At 41.1% G+C, this 24,226-nt stretch overlaps 1 protein-coding gene across 2 annotated transcripts in view; it reads right to left on the minus strand.

The window, feature by feature from the left end:
* KALRN (kalirin RhoGEF kinase) overlaps positions 1 to 24,226 on the minus strand; it is a 525,892-nt gene that overhangs the window by 218,286 nt on the left and 283,380 nt on the right. For both annotated transcript variants that reach the window (XM_054209626.1, XM_054209624.1), the window contains exon 11: positions 1,457 to 1,648. In XM_054209626.1, coding sequence (XP_054065601.1) covers positions 1,457 to 1,648 — 192 coding nt within the window. The remainder of the gene's footprint in view (positions 1 to 1,456; positions 1,649 to 24,226) is intronic.

The raw sequence follows: 24,226 nt of genomic DNA on the forward strand, positions 1-24,226 counted from the left end.
CTGTCACAAAAGACACAAATGTGCATTTTTATACATCTGCATTTCTATACACCAAAGCAGGGCTCATGAAAACCAGGTGAGTGCAGCAGGCACATTCCCTTCTTGTTGAAGAAGGGTAGAAGTGAGTATACTGAGTATATAGCACTGCAATCCAAAACCCTTCACACAGGGAAGCTCTAGTTCCCAACCCCAAATTAGGCTGCACAGTACCAGTAATCATCAGAAGAAATTTGGATGATAGAAAACATATTATACTGATAACTTCCTGGAGTCATGCCTATCTTTGTGTTACTAGTCACCACCTGCATAGGTGAAGTGAGGTTAATCACAGTAGGAAACTGTTATGAAATAATTTTGACTGAGGAAATAACTAATTAAGTTTCCCCTGCAGCAAACCAGCATAGCTGCAAGCGTTTCAGCTACTCTGGAAACAATAGTACTATTCACAACCTTAAAGTAACTAGATTTTAGTATATGCAGGATCCAAAAGGAAAACCTTCATGTATCAACAGCTGTAACAGACACATTGTAACTCCATCTTCCATATATATATATTTATATATGTACACACACACATATGAAGGTGTGCATACACCTTCTATTTAAGGAGGCTCCCCAACACACTGATGTCTGTGATACACAACTTGTTTGCAACGTGTAAATCAGCAAACACAGGCAAAGCTTTCACCTTCTAAGAACATCTTTCTGATCAAGTGTGCTTTTGCAAACAGATGCTGCAGAGCATGAAAACAACCCTTCTGACTAATTCCATCTCTCAGCAGAAACCCTATCTTTAAAAGTCACTCATCACTGAATGGCCTTTGGTTTGCAGAAAAATGTGAAGTATGCTTTAATTACATCCCCAGTGGCCTCTCATTCGATGTCGTGTCCACTGTATCTCTGGCAAGACAGCCTTATCTCTGGATATTTTTCAATTACACTGAACAGCATTTATTCAGGTCCTCACTGATTCACTGTATCAGTATGTGGCTATTTGCTCTTTAACCGTAATTTTGAAAAGTGAAGTCTGCCTCACTAAAGAGTGCAGCATTTCCAGTAACACTTAATAATAATGGCTACATTAATTAATGTTACATTCAAATGGAATCCCTTTGAGGATACGTATCACACTGCTATCATGTTTATACCTAATGCATTAATATCAACTCACGTTCTTACAAGAGAATTCTCGCTCTATAACAATTCATTCTAGTTGTGAATTAAGGAACGCTTGATGTTAGATATGCTGCCTCTATATTTTAGTATACTATAGTGTACTATATGACACATATGCTCCATTCACAGTATATTTCCTCTTTACAACAGTTAGTCATACGCATCAAATGAACTGGTTATGAGCCCTGTGCAGTGAAGATGCCTTTTCTATGTCATCCGAGTTTTCAGTCAGCCTCTTGCAGCCCTCTGCAATACACAAATTCCCTCACGCACATCTTACCTCTTTGGTGTGGGTATGGAAGGAGACTGACATGTCCAAGAGAAGTTTCCTCTGTTCCACCCTCCGGACAAAGTCTTGAATCCGTACTTCCAGATGGCGGGCTGCTTTATAGATCTCTTCAGGGTCACATTCCCCAGTCTGAGCCAACTGCTCCGCAGCCTCCAAAAGCTTGTCTGCATTGGTGTACGTGTTCTACCATCAAACAAAGCAAGAAACGGAGTATGAGTAATACAACTGTGGCAAGTAAACCCCTGAAACAGGCTGTTTATACTTTCAAAGGCATGAAAGCAAGTGATTACCAGAGTTTTAAAACAATAGTAATAATTCCTACTGGCATTGCCATCTGTGAAAGGAGAATGTATAAAGCCACATAGACTAATCCCTGAGTACACGTGAAATAATTTCTTATTTGAAACACACCAGCCCAGCCCAATCCTGCCAGGCGCAGCAAAATGACTGCGCACTTGTTTATTTCCAAGTCCCCTGGAATTTCTCAAAGATAATGTAATGAAGCAAGTGGGACGAACCACCTCAGAAGCCCACGGTGCCTCACGTGACACTCGACTACAAGCTTGTTGCAAAGGCCTCCCAACGGCTATCGCATTACAGCATGTAATCATGGTAGCCAGAGAAAAATTTGCCTTTCACTGGCTTTTGTGAGGTAACTTGAGAAGACTGTGTCTTCAAGTTCCTTCCACATTTTTTCCTCTTGTCTACTGTTCTGCATCCTATTTCTAAATGGAGTAAGTCTATTTGATTAGAGTGCAGCTGCCAATATGTAATGCTCAGATTGCTTTGGAGGGGTATCATTTCCAGTTTGTCCAGGGCACGTACCTGCCCTCCATTAAATAAGAATTTGAACACTTCACCATCCTGAGTAGATTTGCCCCATAGCCACAGCCTTTGCCATATGAGATGTATTACCCCTACTTTACAGAGAGGGAACTGAAGAACGCAGAAGCTAAGCGACGTACCCAAGACATACCAGACTGTAAAAGAACAGAGGTGAATTCCAACAAATTTACCTCAGCTTTCAAACTACCTGCCCATCCTTTCTCTCCCTCGTTCATGTTTCTGGAAAGCACCACTGAACTAATATACCAGAATGTCTCATAAATAACAGCAGAAATGGAAAGGGAGTGCAGTCATCTCCATGGCCATGGAGCTATGGTTTTGTCAGCTCTGTTTAGCTAACTAAACATAGCCAGCCCTTGCTATCACAGCAAAGCTTCTTCACTGAAGTTAAGGACAATAGCTCTGTGGTGTTTAACACTTAACAAAAATAAGGAGAGACAAAGATATCAGGTGTTTCCAGTACTGGGTAAGATCTTCAGAAATGCTTGGTGTTGGCCTAAGACTGCTCCCACTGGGAATTTTAACTTCCCCATCAACAGAAGTGGAATTTTAACACTCCTTTCCAAAATCCTACTGAGAATCCTCCTCAGTTCAAAAATGCATTAATTTGACGCATATACACAAAATACCTTTGAACACTGTGGACACACATGTACTTCTGAGCATTAAAGGAACGCTGTCAAACATAAAAGCCATGAATCAAGTCATGTTGTTCTTACTTAGATAATATCCTGCTGCAGTCAATAGTTGTTGCTTGAGAAAATATTCAATACAAAGACGGAGCACTGGCCTCCAAGTGTTTAATGGGGGAAATATTTCCAGTTATAAAAAGAAGAAAGAAAACAGCTCATTCACTGTTCATTTTCCCAGTTTCTGAAGGCTGACTATAAATACATACTATTTGCATTTCTCCTTTTGGACTGTGAAGAACATATTCTAGACAGTTTTGTTACCAATAGTAAATTTTTATTCCCTTACTTTCAGGCCACTGCTATAATAGTTAGGTTGTTAACAGCAGCAAAATGTTATGTTTTAATAATCATTTTTTGGAAACGTCTTTAGCTGAGAATTTGTAAAAAACGTTCCATATAATATGATCTGAATTAGGGTCCAGTTTCACTTAACAGCATCCTTTCTGAATGATCCTCTTCCAATAGTATTTGGAGCAAATGCCAAAGCTAGCACTATTTTTCAAAGTCTGCTCTACTCTAGGGTTTTTCACACATTACCACTACAACAGCTCAAACACCAGTCCAGCTCCCTGGGGAGAAGGCTGTCCCCTGCTTTTATTTATGATATTTAGTATACTTTTAAAAGCATTCAATCTCTGTTTATGGCACTGATTCGAGACACAAACACCTTTGTTGAAATACAGTATGGATGCAGCTTTGCTGCATTTGTCCCTAACGCACTTATGTTCAACACTGCTGAAAACCATTATAAGTTTACCTACTTCAACATATGCTGTGCCTAATTACACCTAGATGAGGTGAATTCACCAATGTGGTATCAGATATAAATATACTGCATGGTGAAAAGGGTGTAGGCTGAGCCCTAGACTTCAGGGGAAAAAAGAGTGCAGATTGGCCTCAACAGAGGCTCTGGCCACGCTGCCCAGGCAGTAAAGGATGCAGTGGTCCTGCACCACCTTTGTGGTGCACAAGGTTTTCCAAAGGCAAAGGGGATTTTCTGCAAGGAAGGTGACTGGGTGTGGAAGGAGAGACATGCAGTGTTTCACCTGGGCTGTGCCAGGTACCGTCACCCTACAGTGATGCTTCCCCGAAGCATTCAAACCTAATTTTGGACACGTTTGCATAAATGTGTCGTGCACAAGAAGCCTGAACACAGCACATTTTAAGTATGGTGAAATTTTTGTTCACCTCTTTTTCTGTCTTCGTCCACTGAGTTCCTGGCTAAGTGTTTGGGTTCTTTAAAACAGGTGCAGTTTATGATAGGAAAAATACTAATGGCTTTATCCCTGCCATTCTAGAAGGAAGACCTGGTGCTGAGAGATTTCCAGTTCACCGTTGCAGATTTCAGAGGTTTAGATACATTTCAGATAAGCAACCACATTTGGGAGTTAACCACACTCGCCTTGAACTCCAGAGCTTGACGTATCATGAAAGTATTGTCATCTACTGTCAGATGAGATATAAACACAGCACAGGCCAAATAAGCTGGAGGTCAGTTATTTGGTAAGGGCCTGCTCTCCTTTCATTCTGCTGATTTGCTTCAAGTGCACATAAATCATATCAGAACTTGTTACGCCTATCAAATACTTTCACGTACATCTATTTCTCTGAAGTGCTGAACTAAAGCTACATTGAACCTGAGAGTTTCACCCTGGCTGGTACTGTAAGGCTGCATTGCTTGCCTGTTTTGTACATTTTGATCCTGAGCTCGCTCTCTTGTTAGTATGCTCTTCACAGTACCAACCCTTATTCCGTTTCTTTGAAGCACTTCATACTTTTTTGGTGTGACATAACCCTGGATCAGGCAGGGTGGGACTCCAAGAGAGAATTAAGCCTCATGATGAAAAAAGCGTATAATGCTTCCTTGTCCTGTTACTGCCAGCTAGAAGAGAATACCTCAGACTGCCAGTCCTTCTTACATCTGGAAGCACATACCAGGAGCACAACATGTAGGTACGTTTCCGAACTGGCATCAATATTTAAAACTTTGGAAGAAGGTAAGAGCTAATCCAACCACAGAATGAAATTCTTGCTACTAGAAGGACAATTATGGCTGTCCCCTTTTCTGCAAACCACAGACCCATGGAAGGTTTTCTGTGGCATCCTGAGGAAGGTGACACCAGAAATAGCTAATCCCTCCAGAAGGAAGATCCCATGAAGAATCTCTTTTGCATCTGCGAAAATTAGTTCCTGTGAAACAATAATAGCATGAGTTCCACAGAAAAATAGTCTATGACTTATAAAATGATATGCTCTCTGAAACTTCAGGGGTGTGTAGTACTTTTTCTTAATGTTGCATTAACCCCTGAGAGAACTGTCATATGCAAACCCTTGAAATTCTCAGTGATCTGCTAACGGGCGTTACATACTTCTGCACCATTTCAAGCACAAAAGCAACTTCCATCTCAAATCTCTTAATAATTTTTTTATACTAATCTTGGCATAATCACCTATTTCAATCTTGAAATCTGCAATCACAAAGAAATGAAACTGCACCCTTCACGTTTCAGAGTGAAAATGGCCGTAACGTATGCTTTTGGAATTCATTTTAGATGGAACCAAGAGGCTATATGAAAGCCTCTCTTCTGTTTCTTGCAAATAACAAAAAAGAAACACAATTATGGAAAAGAAATAGACTAACAAAACCTATACAACAATCCCTACCACAATGCAGAATCAGAGGCAATGGCAATGTTTACTAACAGGATTGCCATACTTTTGGTTCATTAATTGTTACCAGTTTGATATTCTGTAGCAAGTGGAAAAAACGGTTTATGAAAAAGCTGATGTGAAATTTGCCTGTTACATTTATCACAATTTCTTTTGCATTTCAGACAAGAAGTGCCAAAATGTCAGGATCCATTTCAGTCTCTGACCTAGGTAGCAGATCTCAGCCAAGATTCCACTGTGAATCCAGGTTAACGCATATGAAGCCATCGCTGCATCGGAAATGCACTATCCAAGCACAGCTCTTTCAGCTTACTGCCTAAGAGATTTCCTTAAAGTTGAAACAGACATTATTTTGTCCATAATTTTTGTGCCAGGGAGGTGTTTCATCAACTGTTCTCTCCAAATCTTTTTAACCCAGAGTAGGAGTCGCACTGATTCTCAACATCAGAGAGATTTGGCTGCATGCAGTTTGTGCTTGTCCTCATCTGTTACACAGAAAATAGCATTGCAGTGCTCAGTACAAACCAACAAAAGGGCTCCAATTCTGGTTTGAAAGTATTAGGCATTTTTTCCTAATTAGAAATAAACACATAATTGCATGAAAAAATACTGAATAATGCATCAGTTATTTCTTGGACCAATGTAACGTTAGAGGCAGCAGAACAGAAATATTTTGCCTTTCTTATTTGTGATATGTATTGCAAGCTAAAGAAATCTAATATCTTAGTCACTTAGAAACAAATTAGAATGGAATGGAATAGACTATTGCTGTTGGAAGGGACTTACAACGATCATCTAGTCCAACTGCCTGACCAATTCAGGGCTGGCCAAAAGTTAAAGCGTGTTGTTAAGGGTTTTGTCCAAATGCCTCTTAAACACTGACAGGCTTGGGGCATCGCCACGTCCCTATGAAGCCTGTTTCAGTGTGTGACCACCCTCCTGGTATAGAAATGCTTCCTAATGTCCAGTCTAAACCTCCCCTGGCGCAGCTTTGAACCATTCCCATGCGTCCCATCACTGGGTACTAGAGAGGAGAGCTCAGCACCTCCCTCTCCCCTTCCCCTCCCCAGGAAGCTGCAGAGAACAATGAGGTCACCCCTCAGCCTTCTTTTCTCCAAACTAGACAAACCCAGAGTCCTCAGCCACTCCTCACAGCACATTCACACAGAATCACAGAATGGTAGGGGTTGGAAGGGACCTCTGGAGATCATCTAGTCCAACCCCCCTGCCAGAGCAGGGTCACCCAGAGCAGGCTGCACAGGAACACGTCCAGGTGGGTTTTGAATGTCTCCATAGAAGGAGACTCCACCACCTCTCCGGGCAGCCTGTTCCAGTGCTCTGCCACCCTCAAAGTAAAGAAGTTCCTCCTCATGTTTAGGTGGAACTTCCTATGCTCAAGTTTGTGCCCATTACCTCTTGTCCTGTCCCTGGGCACCGCTGAAAAGAGCCTGGCCCCATCCTCCTGACACCCACCCTTTAAGTATTTATAAGTGTTGATAAGATCCCCCCTCAGCCATCTTTCTTCCAGACTAAAAAGACTCAAATCCCTCAATCCTTTCACCAGCTTTATTGTCCTCCTCTAGATGCATTCAAGTATCTTAACATTCTTTTTAAATTAAAAAAGAAAAAAAAAAGGAAATGCACCAATCATATAATTTGTGTTTTCACTGACCCTTCCCCACATTTTTAAGGCATCAATCAATTTAGTGCAGCATTCTGGTTTCGACCCAAGCACATTTTCGGAAAATGATTCCATGTAGTTTTCCCTCTACTCCTAACAACTACACTTGCAACTAGTTTATTGCTGCATGTTTCTAGGCAGATTACATTGAAAATACCTGTGTCTAATAGTAGTCCAGGGCAGAGTTCGTGGTCCAAACCTGGGCAATTTTTTTCCAGAACAATCTCCCCTTGCACAGCATTTTACAGCTGTTTATTATATTTGAGAGGTTTTCATGGTAACTGCCTTCAAGATCTCTGATGTCTTGTGAACCATGTTGATCAGCCAGGGAAAGATGTTTAGTTGTATGCTTCAGGAGAAACATGAGGGAGGGGAATGGGGCAGGTGATCAGATACACTATCCCATTAAACACAAACACCTGAGACACTGCACTTCCTAAGTAGATGTTTAATTATGCTGAAGGGGAATGAGATAGCACTGGTTTGACTTATTCTGTGTTATCAAGTTCTGGGGCTGTGAAAGGCAGTTCCAGGCAAAGGTTCCTCGTATTGATTCAGAGAGTTTGTCACCTAGGTTTTACCATGTAAAAGGCACAGAAGAGATGGCATCTCTAGAGGCCAGTAAGTACTGACTAGAGACAGAACTTAGATGACTAGCTTGGATCTGATCTTCTTGACTAAAGACCAGTGATGCAAATCCCATCTTACGCCTGCAGGCTGAAGCTTAGGAGACTTATTAGGCTTTCTCTGATGTGATATCTCCTTTACGTTCTTCAGAGTCATGACTCGACTCTTCAACATCAAAGATGAAATCACAGTATTACTACTCCTGCTGTGAAGATGGGATGTAGAGACAAAGTTCAAAGTCTCATCCATCTCTTACTGAAAACAGTAAAAAGGATCTTACTGACTTCAGTGAGAACTGGGTCAGCCTCCTAGCCATTTATTCAAGATCGCAGGAGGAGACAAAAAACGGCAAAAGGCTAAAAATAGAGCTCCGGAGGCCTCGTACCCCTGTTCTGCACATAGACAGAGGGTAGCACTCCTCCCCGCAGAAACTACAGCACGATTCACATTCACAAAATGATAACTATGGAGCTGATTCTGCATTTCTTCTCAATCCCTATAAACTATTGTTATCCTTAATCATGAAGCGGTGTTACTGCTATCAGATTCTTTGCTCAAGCCACTTCATTAAAATTAGCTCCAATTTTTGTTTAGGTTAAGTGATCTCACAGTCAGGCTTTTGTGGAGAATTATATCTTTAGTAATTTGATATTCTAAAGCTAAAATGGGTGACCACAATGAAGCATTTCTTTGATAAATAAATCTGGAGTTTAAGGAAGCATCCATCTTTGTCAAAATTCCTCCTCCCTTAAGAAGGTGAAAGGCTAAGTGCATATGATGATCTAATGCAAGATGTGATTTTATTCAGTTTGAATTTCACATAATCAAATCAAGACCTGTATTCTTACTTGTGCTCTATTGCTCTGATTCAAAACAGACTTACCAGGAATTGCAGTTACAGAAGTTAAAGGCAGAACATCTCTCTGAGGTCATGCAGCCGCTTGCTCTATCAGTACAGGATTGTTCCCTACTGTACATGAGAACGGAAACTTCTTCAGACATTTTTTAAAAACATCCGGGTTAATAAAGTTTCCTTCAGCTTCTTTTGCAGACTGTTCTCCCCTTAGATATGGCAATTCATCTTAAGTTTTTCTTGTCATAATTTTGCCCCAGTTCTCCTTGCGCTGTCCTTGAAGTTTGAGCTCTTCAAGTACTACAGCCTGTTATATTAAGCTTTTGATGGACACGTAAGAACATGCCTACCTTTAAATGAGTGAATCACATCTGTTTAAGTAGTTTAACAAATGAGGGTCTCAGGTAAGTTTGTGAGTGCAGACATATGTGAGTGTGCATTCAAGGATCAACCACTTGACAATTTCAATGAAATTACTACTTTTCTCAGAACTACATCTATTTGCAAAGGCAGTCTAGCAACCAGAGTGCCTGGAATGTCACCTACGCTTCAGCAGACCAGCACTGTGTAGAAAACATCTCTCCCAGCTCCTGGAAAAATTATTTCTGCAGCTGGTACATGGGTTTGAAAGGTCCTTACACCTCTCATCTCTCATGGTGGGACTATGGCTCATTCACAATGTTTTAAATGATTTTTCAGACATTTTCTGTCTGAGCATCTGTATTTGCTGATCCATTGTTACTTCTTCCCTCACTGACATTTGAAGCTTAGCTCAGTTCAGGAACATCCACAGATTTGGGGAATGTGAAGTTTGCTCCCATTTCAGATGGCTAAGAGGCCAGATATAATACCATGCTGGTACTAATTACTACTTTACACCTCCAGTAATTCCATTATTTCAGTAGATTATCTAAGCATAAAGTATTTTTCAGCATGAATGAGAAATAAACAGTTCCCAGGAACGACGAGGTGGATAACACACAGCATCCTCGCTAACCATCGCCAAGAACCAGATATTTTTCCATGTATCATTATCTTTTATTTATGATTTTTCCCCAGGTTTCACATACAAACTGAGATTAATTTATTATTCAAATTTAAAAGAATGACACTTACACATTACATCAAACACTGAAACCCCAGATAAATTGTTTAAAAGCTACCTTAGACCTTCAAACTAATAAATAAGCAAGATTAGAATTAACAGCTGGAAATACATTAGCTAAAAGAATTCTTTGTGCTGTTTCATATTGAGTGTTTAGAGTAAAAAATTTTTTGCCTATGGTATATTTTATCACATCAACTGTTCACCTCAATCAGGAGAGCAGTCATACATCAAGTAGAGAATACTTTTATTACCCCAATCATGCTAATTAACTCCAGTGCGATCACAGCCATTATTCAATGAAAAGCCAGTGAAACATAGAGTGAAATAATGTTTTAAATGCCATCTAATATCACACATCATATCTGGTATTAATAAGTATGCAAAGACACATAGATAGAATCATAGAATCATTTAGGTTGGAAAAGTCCCTTGGGATCATCTAGTCCAACCATCAGCTCCACTCTACAAAGTTCTCCCCTACACCACATCCCCTAACACCACATCTGAACGGGTCTTAAACACATTCAGGGATGGTGACTCCACCACCTCCCTGGGCAGCCTATTCCAGGGTCTGACCACTCTTTCTGTGAAGAATTTTTTCCTAATGTCCAGCCTAAACCTACCCTGCTGCAGCTTGAACCCATTCCCTCTTGTTCTATCGCTAATTGCCTGTGAGAAGAGACCAGCACCAACCTCTCTACAGTGTCCTTTCAAGTAGTTGGAGAGAGTGATGAGGTCTCCCCTCAGCCTCCTCTTCCTCAGACTAAACAGGCCCAGCTCCTTCAATCACTCCTCATAAGATTTATTCTCCAGGCCCTTCACCAGCTTCGTTGCCCTCCTCTGCACTCGATCCAGCACCTCGATATCTCTCTCATATTGAGGTGCCCAGAACTGGACACAATACTCAAGGGGTGGCCTCACCAGTGCTGAGTACAGGGGGACAATCACCTCCCCACTTCTGCTGGTCACACTATTTCTAATACAAGCCAGGATGCCATTGGCCCTCTTGGCCACCTGGGCACGCTGCTGGCTCATGTTCAGCCGCCTGTCTGGAACATGCGTGCACATGCCACGTACACACAAAGAACAAGTGAACTTCTCAGCTCAGTGTGGTCAGCTTCACCACCACTCAATTTTCCTGTCACCACTGAAAAGTACCATCTATGCCAGGACTTTACCCTGAATGCCTCCACAGCTATTTTCCTCTTCTAAATCAGAATGCTCAAAAGCGTTTTTGGCAAAGACCTAGACTTTTCAAACTTCTGCTTATATATATATTTTTTAAATGTTGCAAGATTAATTTTTATTTTTGTTGTAAAGGGGAAGACAAGGGATTTCATTCTTTTTGCAGGCAGAACGACTACACCCACCAATAGCTTCACCTGGAGCCTGGCAAACTTCCTCTTTGCTCCCTATTTTAATGAGTATATATGTGCAATCTCTTTTATTAAATAAACCACCAAGCACTTGCTTCCCGGGGAAGCAATCTGCACACTTTGTGTTATAAGGAGGGCATATCATTGCAGGATTACCCTGGAGTCTGATACACGTCCTTGAAGAAGGTGCAGTTTAAAGTACCAGAAATACACGTGCCTTTACACATGTGATTTTAGAAGTTTTGATCTACATAACTCCACAGAGGAGCTGGAAGAACACCCCTTTGGCACAAGAATGAAGTTTTAATCCCACAAAGCCATCTTTGGCATCTTTCCTGAGGCAAGAGAGGTTGCCAGCTGAGACAGCAGTGCTGCCCCAGGAAGGCTCAGCCACTGGGTCTAACACATAAACAACTCTGTAAAACTAAAGAACCATCAGAGGAAACAATTTTCAGAGGCTGCACTGAAAAAACTTCACAGTTTTAACTGAGGTGGTCTCACAGCCCTCCAGAGCCAACAATTATACCTCACTTTGGCACCTTAAGGCACCCTAAATAAAAAGAGTATCTACTTAATATGGAGGCTCATTTCTCCTTATAGGGAAAGGATTAGGAAATATGATGATAGGCTTATGCAGACAAAGGTCAATTAATACTCTTTGCAATATTTTTTTTCCCTGTCACCCTACTGCTCTTCTGGGAGATATTAAAATGAGATGAAATACTCCTGTTGCTGTTAAAAAATTTCAATATTTTATAGACTCTACAAGGATGTACAAGAATTAGGGGAGATACCTGAAATTGATTATTATTGGCCAAGTTTTATCCTGGCATTTGATTCTTGGTAATATCCATAAAACGAGCTTGATCCCTTCTCTTTGAGAAAATCCTTGCACAGTAACAGGCACCGTGGAAGTACGCAACAGCAAGGACAGCGAAACAATGAAGACAACATAATTGACTGAGATACCATTATACAGTGGTTCTGGTATCAGACATGAAACAGAACTGGTTTTAAGGCCAAAAAATACCATCTGATACTGGTTAGTGTTATGCAGCACAGTGAGTGTACCAGTAAAACCGTATTATCACTGCACGGTGACTTGATAATTGGGTGATTAGCAGAGTGTATGAATGAGGGCTGCTCAAAGACCATAAGGTAACTGAGCCTTTGAAACTCAGCAAAGGTAAGGACGGGATTTTTTTTTTTTCCAGAGATGACAAGGGAGCACAAGAAGGCAAACCGTCAGGAGTGAAATGCAGTGTTTTGAAAGCTTCTCAAATGATAAATATCATCAACAAGCCCAGACAGTTCACAGCAAAGCCCCACAACTTCCCTATGATAGGGGGAAAAGGGAAGGCGAGTGGAGAAACAAAGAAATGTGTGGCAGCTCAGAGGTGAGCAGCAATCTAGGAGGGCACAGTATTGTTTTCTGTCCCAAAGGGTCAGCTCGCATCTCTGAGCCCTGCAGACATGAGTACAATCATGACAGCTTTATCAAGTCCTACCGGTCCCCTGAATTGAAATAACTTCAGGCATTCTGTGTTTAATATCACTCTCACAGTTTGGAGACTTCAAAGACACAGCAACGACAGTATTAAAAGGCTTTGGACTGTCAGCAGCACTGGGAAAAAGTCGGTACCAGCTACAAGTGGCAGCACTGCTGTTTTGAAAACAGAGGGAGAAATAAACCTACAAGGATGTGAATTCTGTAAACTGCCTGGCTTTATTTCTAGTGTCTAGGTTTATATGAAACCTGCTTTAAATAAGACAGCAAGGCTTTTCCTCTTCCTGTTTCCCCCACAGCCACTACCCCGACTCAGCTGTGCCTTTATTTCTGTTAACATAGAGACAGGTTATAACATCTTTCCTGAAGCAGATTCTGAGCTACATGGGACTGTTTGTAGAATGAGATAATGTTTAACAGAAGAAAATTCAGCAAAACTTTGTCCCAAATTCTCCAAAGCCTAAGAATTCCTGCACAGCCAAATATACAGACTAGGCAGTCTGGAGCACAACACAATATTGCACATACATCACATAACAATCATACTTTCTTTCTGTCAGGTAATATGTGACCAAAAAAAATACTATATGCAACACAGGCTGCTGCAAAAAGGTAAGTTTACCAGGAATGCATCACAGGACCTCAAGATTTGCAGTGAACTCTATTTTGCCATAAATTAAAGGCCCCCTCTGACAAGCAAACTGATGTTTGACAGAAAAAATACGGAGGAAAATATACCATAGCCTTTTAGCAGGGTCAGCGCACTGCTGCAACCTCAGGAAGGATATAGAGATTTAACGAATTTTTTGCTGCTGCTCCTCTGAAACACAGATTACCACCCCGACACATCGCATTGCATCAGCTCCCGTGCACTGACCCAGGTGGGAGTGGTGCAGGAAATGGGCATCATGTCTTGTGGCGCAGCTGAGCTGGTGCCATGCGCTAGCACTGTCTATATTCCCTCTAGACTCAGAGGGAATCGGGGAGTCCTTGGCGTTCTCCTGAATCCCTTCAATTTGCCCAGGTAACTTTAACTTGTAGCAAAGATTCACTTAAAAATTGGCCTTTCCATCCAGAGTAAACCTCACATTTTAGTACACTCCCTGCTGGAGACGCACCACATGATGAGAATAAAACACCGACACCTCTGTTTTGTTGACAATTTGGATACTTCCATTTGGAAGAAGGAGGTCTCTCAACATACCCTGTGATCAGGAATGGTAACAGACCACCTGCCCACCAGTCATAAAACCTCCCTCCCTATCCCCCTACTCTCTGGACCTCAGATAATTTGATGGGTAATGCCCCTCTGCTATCTACAAGGGTAAAGCAGCCTCCCCAACTTCAACTGAAGTAACTTTTTACTTCATCTCCTTGTTCCAGATCGGCGTCCTTAGGAGCAGGTCAGCAAGATGGTCCCTTTGGATGCAGAATCTCTTCACTGTCAACATTAATTCAGCTCTCCGTCATGGTTTACACATTGGAATTTGTTTCAAATGAGTAGAAACCATTCTCTGTATCTTATTAGATTTATAAACCAATTTTTCACCACTGTTATTTCCCTGACATGTGAACTGTCCGAACAGCTTACCCATCAAATTAGTTCTTCAGAGATGCCACCAAAGGAAAATGGGCTAAGGGCTTAGTCTTCCCTAAAACTTAAAAAGATTAAAATCTTCTGTAACAGCTAGTGAGACTGCATATTTATAACGAAGAAAAATAATAAAAGGGGTTTTCACTACTCTGGAAGTAATAAACCATTTCATTTATTTAGATTACACCAGACTTACTCATATACTTTAGAAAAGTTCCAGACAGGAACTAAAATTTTTCAATGTTGGTCAGAAAGCATTCATATGGGCCGCATTTTAAAAATGTACTCTACTGTGTGAAATTCAATTCAGGTTATCCAAAATCACAACAAAGATTTAGAAAGATAACTTTTTTTTTATTTCTGTCTCTTATTAGGCGGCCACACATGATCTGAGACAAATGTATCTTAATAATGACTTACCATGAGAGATCTGGTACAGAACAGTATTCCCACCAGAAACCTTCATGCTATAAAATGTATTGATTTTTGGTATGTGGTAGATCTCCAAGAATATTGCAGGCATATGAGATACTGCCTCTATAGTCAACTTCTGCCAAATTTTTTACTATAAAAAATCCTGAGAGATTTCTAGTGTATTCTTTATTAAATGTTGCCAAATCATTCCCTCTCTCTATCCAATCCCCCTTCCCCCAAAAATCCCAAATCAGGGCCCCAAAGGACAAGACTGGACATAATATGAGACAAAAAACAAAGATCAGAGAAATTCTCTTTGAGTTGTCGTTTGATCTCTCTCTGCCTGCTATCCTGGAGCCCCAGTTTTGTGCCAAAGCTCAAGCAGCAGGATCTGGGCACGTCCCCCACCCCTGGAGGCATGCCCAGCAGGTCCAAGCAGCAATTCACACTCCACTCACTATTCTCACCCCCAAATAATCTCCCTATTTTGTGTCCCTATCCTAGCATACAAATCGGATTCTGCTCTGTGCTCTGAAGTATCTTTTTTTTCTGTCCCACATATACAAGTGACTACAAGAAAACTAAATTTACAATGGTTAAATGACCTAGTGACCCAATTACCAATCCCAAGGGGGAGCACACACGCTGGTGAGTTGACTGATATTTCAGCGTGGCTGCACAGCCCTGGCTGTGCTGCAAGGCTGCTTCTCTCCTGTTTAGTTTTCAATGGATGACAGAGGAGCGGAGCGGATCACGCAGTGTGTACTGAGGAACTGTGATTTGGCACAGATAAAACTACGAATCCTTTGGGAAAGGGCCTGGTACTGGGAAGGACAGCTTGCCACCCTGTGAAACAGGTCAGCAATGGTTACTTTTTACAAAGGAGGAACAGTGCAAAGCATTCCTAGATGGGCAGTATTTATTTGAGCCACTTCTGCGGTCAGAAAAAACACCTATCCTTGATTTTAAAAAGGATTCAACTAGGTCCATTTTGAGTCTAAAACAAACCCCAGAAGACAACAGAAACTAACAGTGAAATTGCACTAGACCTCTCTTTCCCCCTTAATATCATCTATTTCAAAGTAAAACTATGGAGCACTGCACATTTCAGGTCCTTCCTGCGCTCAGCTTTGATGTGCAGGCATTGACAAATCCATGTTCTGGTTGTCAGTATAAATCCTGGCCACAGATAAAACGACGAGGAACCAGTCACCAAAAACTAGCACTCTCAGCCATCTCCCCTCTCCGTGCAGAAACACCCTTCATTTCACCCAACACGCAATGCATTTGCTCCAGCTCTCAAGTTGACACATTTAACGTGACAGCTGCACTTTCCATTCCCTGATATTAATGAGTCACAAACGCCCTTTTACGCTGTGCACTTTTGCAGAGAGCCCTAATATTACTCTGGGGGAGGCAAAAGCAGGCTCTGTTCTCTGTTTGCTGCATAGCTGTGGATCTCACTAATGTCAGGAGGAGTTACCTACACTGTGCAGAAAAAACAACCCTTATGCATTGAACAAACCACTAATAATAATGAAGGTTGCATGTTAATAGGTCATGGTGTCATTCTTTTGGAACACGTATTGGTTTCTATTGTGTGAGCTGCATACTAATATAGGCAACCATGCTAAACAAACACGTGCACATACTCACTGACAGTTCAGAAACACCTCCTGTCTCAGTCCCTGACTTCTTGCAAATTCTGAAATTTCTTTCTCCCCAAACAAGCTTCATTTTAAGCACAGTGACATGAGAAGGCTGATTCTGTTTGCTTTTCTCATTTTAGAATTTCTCTCCCTAGCTCAGCAAAGGCAGTACAGGGAGAGGAACCTGCGCTTTTGCATGTAACAGTGCTCTAAACCAGACACTAAACAAAGATGCTGAAATTCCTCAAACCATATGGCATTTCCATAGTGACACAAACCAGTGCTTTCTGGGGGCTTGGTTATGCAAAACCAGACCTCACAGACCACAGTTACAGAGGGCAATATTAATGGCTGGACTACACGCACTGAATCAACAAGTGAATTATTTATACACGCATTAAGATTTTTGTCCCTGTTCACACACATGTAATTCCAAAAGACCTCTATAAATCCACTGATGTTGTCCTGTTTCTATACAAGGGAAACTGAGATATGAACTCTGTCCCAGGGAAATAAATTTTAAAAATATGTTTATATGCAATAAAATGTTGGTTGAATACTTTCTATTTATACATAATCAGTATAAAACATTTGCAATAGTCTCACAATGCAAGTGTAGTTTTTAGACAATACAAATGCCTGATGTGAGAATAAAAGGACATCCTTCATCTAGACAATTAGGGACCTGCGATAGAAAAAGAAGAGAGGGACAAGCACGCTGCCAAGCAGCCTCTCTGCCATGTAGATACAGACATTGAACTGGATCCTTTACTCTTTAGAACAAGTTAATGATAAGCAATGTCTCTGAATCTGGAAGTGTGATTTTGCTCTAACTCTTGCGCAGCAAAGTGATCAATTGGACCCAGTCAGTCTATTCCCAGAACATTTGCACAATGATAATGAATACCTAAAACCTGTCTTTGAAAATTATTTTGTTCTGTTACTGAATACAAATGTCTTTAATATTGGCTTAATCTTCATGAAATTTCCTTTACCAAGTGTCTGCAAAGCAGCGTATTTGTGATTTGTAGCAATGTCATAATACGGTTGCTGTGGGTAACGTTGTGCCGTTCTCCTAAAGACACCAGTGGCTGGCCCGGAGGAAGCAGCACAGGCACGGGCAGCCCCTTCGACTGCCTGCCCCATGACAAAATCAGAAAGTAAAAACACCGATCAGATGCAGTGTGTCACTTTTCCCCCCCATAAGGCCCACCGCTCTAAATAGCTACAAGAAGTTGAACTGAAAAGCGCGAGTCCACCATCATTACAAATGAGATTTGGACATTGCTGCCATTAATCTTGCTGAATCAATAGGTACATTTTGATAACCCACTGGCATGCCAATAAGAAAAGCACAAAGAAAAATGATGAGAAGCGATCAAAAGCCTTTAGATGACAATGGTTTTCACCAACATACACAGGTCAGTCAAAACAGCAGCGGTTTGTCTAAGTGTGTATATTTTACAGAAATTGTCAATGGTAAACATCGTTTGTTTCAGCTGTATCTTTATTCAGTTGAGACATCAGTACCATATTGAATATATTTTTAGTATGTATCTTGTATAATGCAACAGAGTATAATTTTCCAATGTTCTCTCTAAGAAATTTGTGGCCTTGAAAACGCAAATTACAGGTTTTTTCATTGTTAGGAAATTTTGGCTTCCTTTTCTGCTTCAAAATGAAACAAATTCAAAAACTCAGAATTCCCCACACAATAGAAATTCCATTTTCCAGAACCTCTAGAATTAAAAATACGTATTTCTTAAATAGCCTCATTGTTCTCCCAGTCTGCCTTAGGAACAGAATTTCACATTTATAGGCAAATTAAAGGAACATGTTTTAAAGACACAAAAATAAACCTACCCAAATAAAACAGTAATAGGAAGCTAGCTCCTGGCAATTGTCAAAAATATATTGTGTTGCCAAGCCTTGAGATTTTATAGGGAGTATTTAGATTGTGAATCATGCTGCACGCAGTTTAATGAAAAGATCCAGCTGTCACATGATTTTGGAAGAGAAGAAATAGGAAAGACAACCATCTCTAGCTTGAGGAGAAATACACTGAAATACAAACCCAGAGACATGGCATAACAGGCACAGCTCTTCAAGTCACTGCCCCAAAGATTTCTGGCCTCTCTAAAACCAGGTTCTCCACGATTGTGGAGTACCAAAAGCCACCAATTCAATTACATTGCTTCCAAACTTTCAGAAGATCAGCCAAGACACTCTTTCAGCAGCCCCTGCTAATGAAGTCTCTTGTGGGCATGTCTAGATCATGCAATGGAGTACGGTACAGATATCCACAGCGTACTCACACTTCCTCAGGGAAAACACGTTTTACATGACCTGCTTCTGACTTCACTCTGGCGGTCGAGTCCCCATAGCATTACATCTAACACCGCTATACTGCTCAGCCCTTCTGCTTCCTGGCTCGGGCTGTGCAGAACAGTTTCAGTATCTCTACGCTTTCAATGCAGATTTGTCCTGAGTCACCCAGAAACTGCTAGACTTCATGCAAAAAGTTATACTATTGCTTCCATGATAAACTATCTAGCTCTTCAGCTATGCTGTTAGAAGTTTATATATCCAGAAGTCCCAAGATAACCTTCACAGACAACCCCTATGTAAGGAGTTTCATTTTTCTCTGTCGCCTGTGACTGCCAGATGCAGCCTGCTGCCAGCCAGGAGAAGAAAGCAAGAGTTCTGGAGCCCAGAGCTCCTGCACCACAGTGCAAAGGCCTGTGTACTCTGCTGCCAGGAGGCATTTTTTCCTCCTTGTGTGGAAGTGAATACATTTACATAATTGAAGCGAACAGGAAACTGCAGATTATAGCTTCAGAACTTGCTAATGACCATGCAAAGGATGATGAAAATAAGAATAGGGGTGATTTTTTGTTGCCAGTATCGTGTTTTTGTTATTTTTAAAAAGATTTGGTGTTACTGAAATGACAGTTATTATTGCTAACTTCGAGCATAGTTCTTACCAGGTTTAATTGTCTGCTTTCTCCCTGTTTTGGCCTAGTATTTCATCCTCCATAGGACTTTAGTCACCCAACCCAAAGGGAAAAATCCAGTATGCTCAGTGAGCTATTCCTTTCAACAACCAGGTAGGTCACAAATTTGTTAAAAAGTAATAATAATAATTTAAAAAAAAAATCACCCTGGGACAATGCTCCCTAAGTGCTCATTATCAACCTGGGCTCCTAATTTATGCCTAGCTGGTTTACATCAGTACTGAACTTCATGCCAAACTTTAGAACAATGACATCCAACAGAGCTGGAATTTGTATGGGAAAGCACTAGGTTTTTATCCTGAAGGCCAAACAAGTAGCTGTTTGCAATTCAGCTTTGGCCTGACTATTCCATTACCTCACTTAATTTTAAAGCCGTTCAAGTAAAACAATGTGGGACTGAGAGATCACGGAATACCATTTTTACCTGCAGGATTTCTTACCAAATCCACTGGATATTTCACATGACAAACAATTTAATCATATTTTTCAACATTTTTACACTTAAAGTTCTTTTTATCTCCAAGGGCTTTTTGACAGCTATGAACTGACTGTGTCTTACGAACAGTACAATGGGGGAAGGGAATACTCTAGACAGGAACACTGGTGCACAAATTGCTTCTCAGATGAAGAATATCACGTGATCTTTAATTTCTCATAGAGGATACAGGCCCTTGGCTTTCAAGGTGTCCTCTGAAAGCCTTCCCTTGCAGGAAATACATTTACTTCCCTGAGAAGAATAAAAGGAAGAGCTGAATCTTAAAGGAACTATATCCGTACACGTAAGGTTAACTTTGACGCTTCAGGTGTTTAACCACCAACTTCCAAAAGTTCTCTTAGAGGAAAGCAAGCATAGATACCTAAGAACAGGAAAACTGAATAGCTTCCCAAATGGCACATTGCAAGCTCAGCGTTTTTGCCATTTTTGCTCACATTTTGTCTGGCTCTCCTTCTTTGTAATAATTCAAGAATAGGCCACTGCACTGCGTGTGTACCTTGGCAAAACACAGCCTGTAAAACTTTGAAAGTCAGCAATACAGGACCCAGCCACGCACCCAAATCAAAACTGTTTTAGTCAAAAGGCCTGAACCAAGAGCCGCCGCGCTGCAGATAGATACAGACACGGCCCATGAACTTTGATGGCCACAGCCCCGCCTCCAGTCAACCTTCTTACTGTGTTTGATGAGGGACAACTCCATGCATTTTTGAACTAAGGCTGTTCAGAACATGTGCTTTGTTGCAGGCTGGAGTTGTGATATTTTACCTTGTAAACATCATGCCTTTGGATTTCCGTGAAAAACAAACCAACCACTGCCTGCAACGTGCACGCAGGTACTGAACACAAAAGCCAGCCATAGCTGTGAGCATAATGTGGCCCAAGAGCCTCGAAAACAGCTCCATAGATGAGAGCAGCTTATCCCATAAACACAGATGATAAGCACCACCTTGCATTAAAGCATGGACCTCCCAGCTTTGCATTTAAAAGAAAAACTAGGAAGGTTGTTTTTCTGGGTGACCTTGAACAACTCAGGTTTTGGCAGGGGTGGGAGAACACCAAGGGGACAGCGTGTGAGCCAGCTTCCACTTCTGCTTCATTTCACTTCGAGACAATGTTTGGTTAGTTTGGATTAGAAACATCAGCTCTGTTTACCATTAGCGGAGCTCAAGGCTTTTACAGTGCATTGCGAGTGCCATCTGCAGGTTGAAATACGTACTGGAGGGCGTTCGCATGCCAAAATTGCGGCTAAACCCGCTCGATAGGAAATCTTCACAGCACATCTGATGGAAAAGCTCAGAAATGCAGAAACACCACAGAAATGCTTGTTTGGGATCATTCAAAGCACAAAAGCACTTAGTCCTGGGGCAGCAGAGCGCGAGGGAGTTAACAGAGCAGTTTCCCCAGTATCTTTCCTAATTCTGCACCAGCACAAATGCAGCGATGCTCTTTGTGACCAGAGGAGGAGGTTGAAAAGGCCACTTTAACCTCCAATTGCCGGCAATCGCAGAAAGGAGAATGATCTCTGGCCCTTGTCTTCGTATACAAATAACGGGAGAAGGGTTTCCGAATGTGCAGCTGAACTCGATAGTGCTGAAGTGTTGGGAGATTTTGGGAACACAAGCCAGTTAACAGAATTTTCCAACTGGAAGGCACAGTGGTTTTCAGGATGAAAGTCCTGAATAAGGAAAATCAGAAAGTCTAAAAATGAAATTATCTTTGGTTTTACAATCATAACTGGCTGAACTATGGTTATTTATTCACACAAAGCAATTCCAGACAAGGAAAGAGGCTGTCATTGCAGGAACATTGCAACTACATCCACTGAGTGGTATTTCTTTGATGATATTGTGGTACCTACCTCATCAATAATGTCTGACTACTAAATTTCACTGTGTGGTAGGCACTGTGCCTAAAGTTGGCATTTTCAGGGTGGCAGCCTGTGAACAGTATCAGCAGCGGCTGAGAATCCATCCCAGGTACATACAAAACAACAATCTCCCTCTCAGGAGGTCAGGTTTTTTAATTCACATTCAAACATTTGCCATCTGTGTGTTCCATGTAGAATAAATACAGCCAGAAAAATTGCCAGAGCATTGTCTAAACAGCAGTTATGAGAGAAAGGGACCCCAGATTATATTTCCTATTGCCCACAATGCAGCACTCTAAAATCACTGACATTTTCCAAGCCCAGCTGTATTCAGGAATGTGATCTATTTGGACCATGCCTGATTGGATCATTACATCTAGATTTATGAATCTGTGGAGTTTCTAATCAGACACAGAGGGAGCACGTTCCACCTCTCAATCAAGTGCCTTGGCAGGTCAGTCAATCAGAGCATTTCTCAGCACAGCAGTCCCAGATATGCTGCTCTTCTTTACATGCAGTTAGACAGCGTTCAAAAACATGAATGCTTCACCCACTATTGAAAATACCAAGAAAATTCATGAAAATTGCTTCTAGTCTGACCTTTGCAAATGCCTTCCTGAAACAGTAAGAGATAAGAACAAATATATCAGAGCCAAAAGAAAGTAGATTTTGGAGAATAAATTTATCCTATATGTCAGGCTAAGTGGTTTTTTGTCAGAGAACTGCCAATAGAAATACTATTGCTAATGCTGTCAGTCTCACCAGGCCTGATCAGTACTGCACTTTTTACCTTAATTTTTAAGAAAAAAACCCACAACTCTTTATTCTTCTTAACATCAGTAATTGACATCCTGATGAGGGGAATGGGCAAACTCATCAGTCTGTTTCATGATCTTAGAACATGCGTTTTATTATATGGCTATATTGGGAATAAACAATGCCAGTTATCCACCCTAGCCATGGCAAAGTTATTCGCTATCTTGAGGAAAATGACAAATAATTAAACTTACGTTAGAATTAATTAATTACCAACCAACTCTAAAGAGTTAAGCATCAAGAAGGAAATTAGGAAGAATAAAAAATGCTAATAATCAGAGTGGGGAGGAGATTTATTCCCCAACCACAAAATCGACCTCACTAGAAGCTTCTGCAGGAGAACTCCAGGTGTGATAAATTTATGGCCTCCCCTCTTACCCTCGGCTATTACTCTTTCTAAAGCAGAGAGTATTATATTCTCAAGTCCTTGACCTCAGATAAAGCCTGAGATTCCTTTCACTTCCCCTCAGCACATGTCCCCGTGTCCATTTGCCAACACCACATTCCAGTGTCACACTGCAGACAGGCCTCATAAATTAGCAATGGTATTCTGGTGTGAATGCACCAGAGGAAATTATTCCTACCAAAGCCAGGGAGGAATTAACCAGGTTTGGCTTGTGTCAGTTATTTCTAATTAGGAGGCACCATAAACTTCATACCCAGAGTGCAGAACTGATCGTGACTGTTCACAGTTGTCCAGGCACAGCAATGAGATGCTCATTGATGATATCACATAAGATGTAAAAGAATTAGATTCAGAGGAACTTAAGAAATTCTATACCCAAGCAAACTGTACTTTTCTCTTTCCTCTCCATCCTCCTCCCAAACACCCATCTTCATTGAACAGATGTGGTCATCCAGTGAACTAGATATATACACCCTTTGCTCTAAATTTGGTCTTGTGAAGTGAATGGAAAAGTGTCTAAAGTTATTCACAGATAGACATGCTGAAATAGCATAGAAGGAGGACTAACAGAGGGGTTAGAAAAGTCTTAAGTATTTCTATTTTGATTTACCCTAGTACCTAGCCATGCAAGCTGCACATCTGTAAGCTTCCTAAACCCTGGTGATGGGATGTATCTCTAAATTACATCCTCCGGTGGAACAAGCCTTAAGTGAGTTGCTGTTTCCATGTGCAGACAGTTACTCAGCTCGCTCTCATCTCTATTGTCAAGACCATGTATTTTTCTGTCTTTTCTCACCTGTTATTAATTTGTTTCCTACCTCTCTAGTGAGGTACTACTCAAAGAAGAGGGGAAAAAAGAGGGGGGAAAAAAAGGTAACTGTGATCCAGAAATGTGAGATGTAACTGGAATTATGAAGCTAGTTATCACAGAGAAGGGAGATTTAGAAAATATTAGTGCCATAAAGGACACTAAATCACCTAGTTCCAGCTCCTGTATATTACATGATCTTCATTTTCATTCATTGCATCAAGTATTGCATCCAACAACACCAAGGCACCTAATGTTGATTAGGCACACTAACTTGTGCTTTTGGATGAGGTCTTGTAGGACGGTGGTTTGCAACCTCCAGCATAAGGTCCATTTT

This window comes from Rissa tridactyla, chromosome 7, assembly GCF_028500815.1.
Source record: "Rissa tridactyla isolate bRisTri1 chromosome 7, bRisTri1.patW.cur.20221130, whole genome shotgun sequence".
Classification (NCBI taxonomy): domain Eukaryota; kingdom Metazoa; phylum Chordata; class Aves; order Charadriiformes; family Laridae; genus Rissa; species Rissa tridactyla.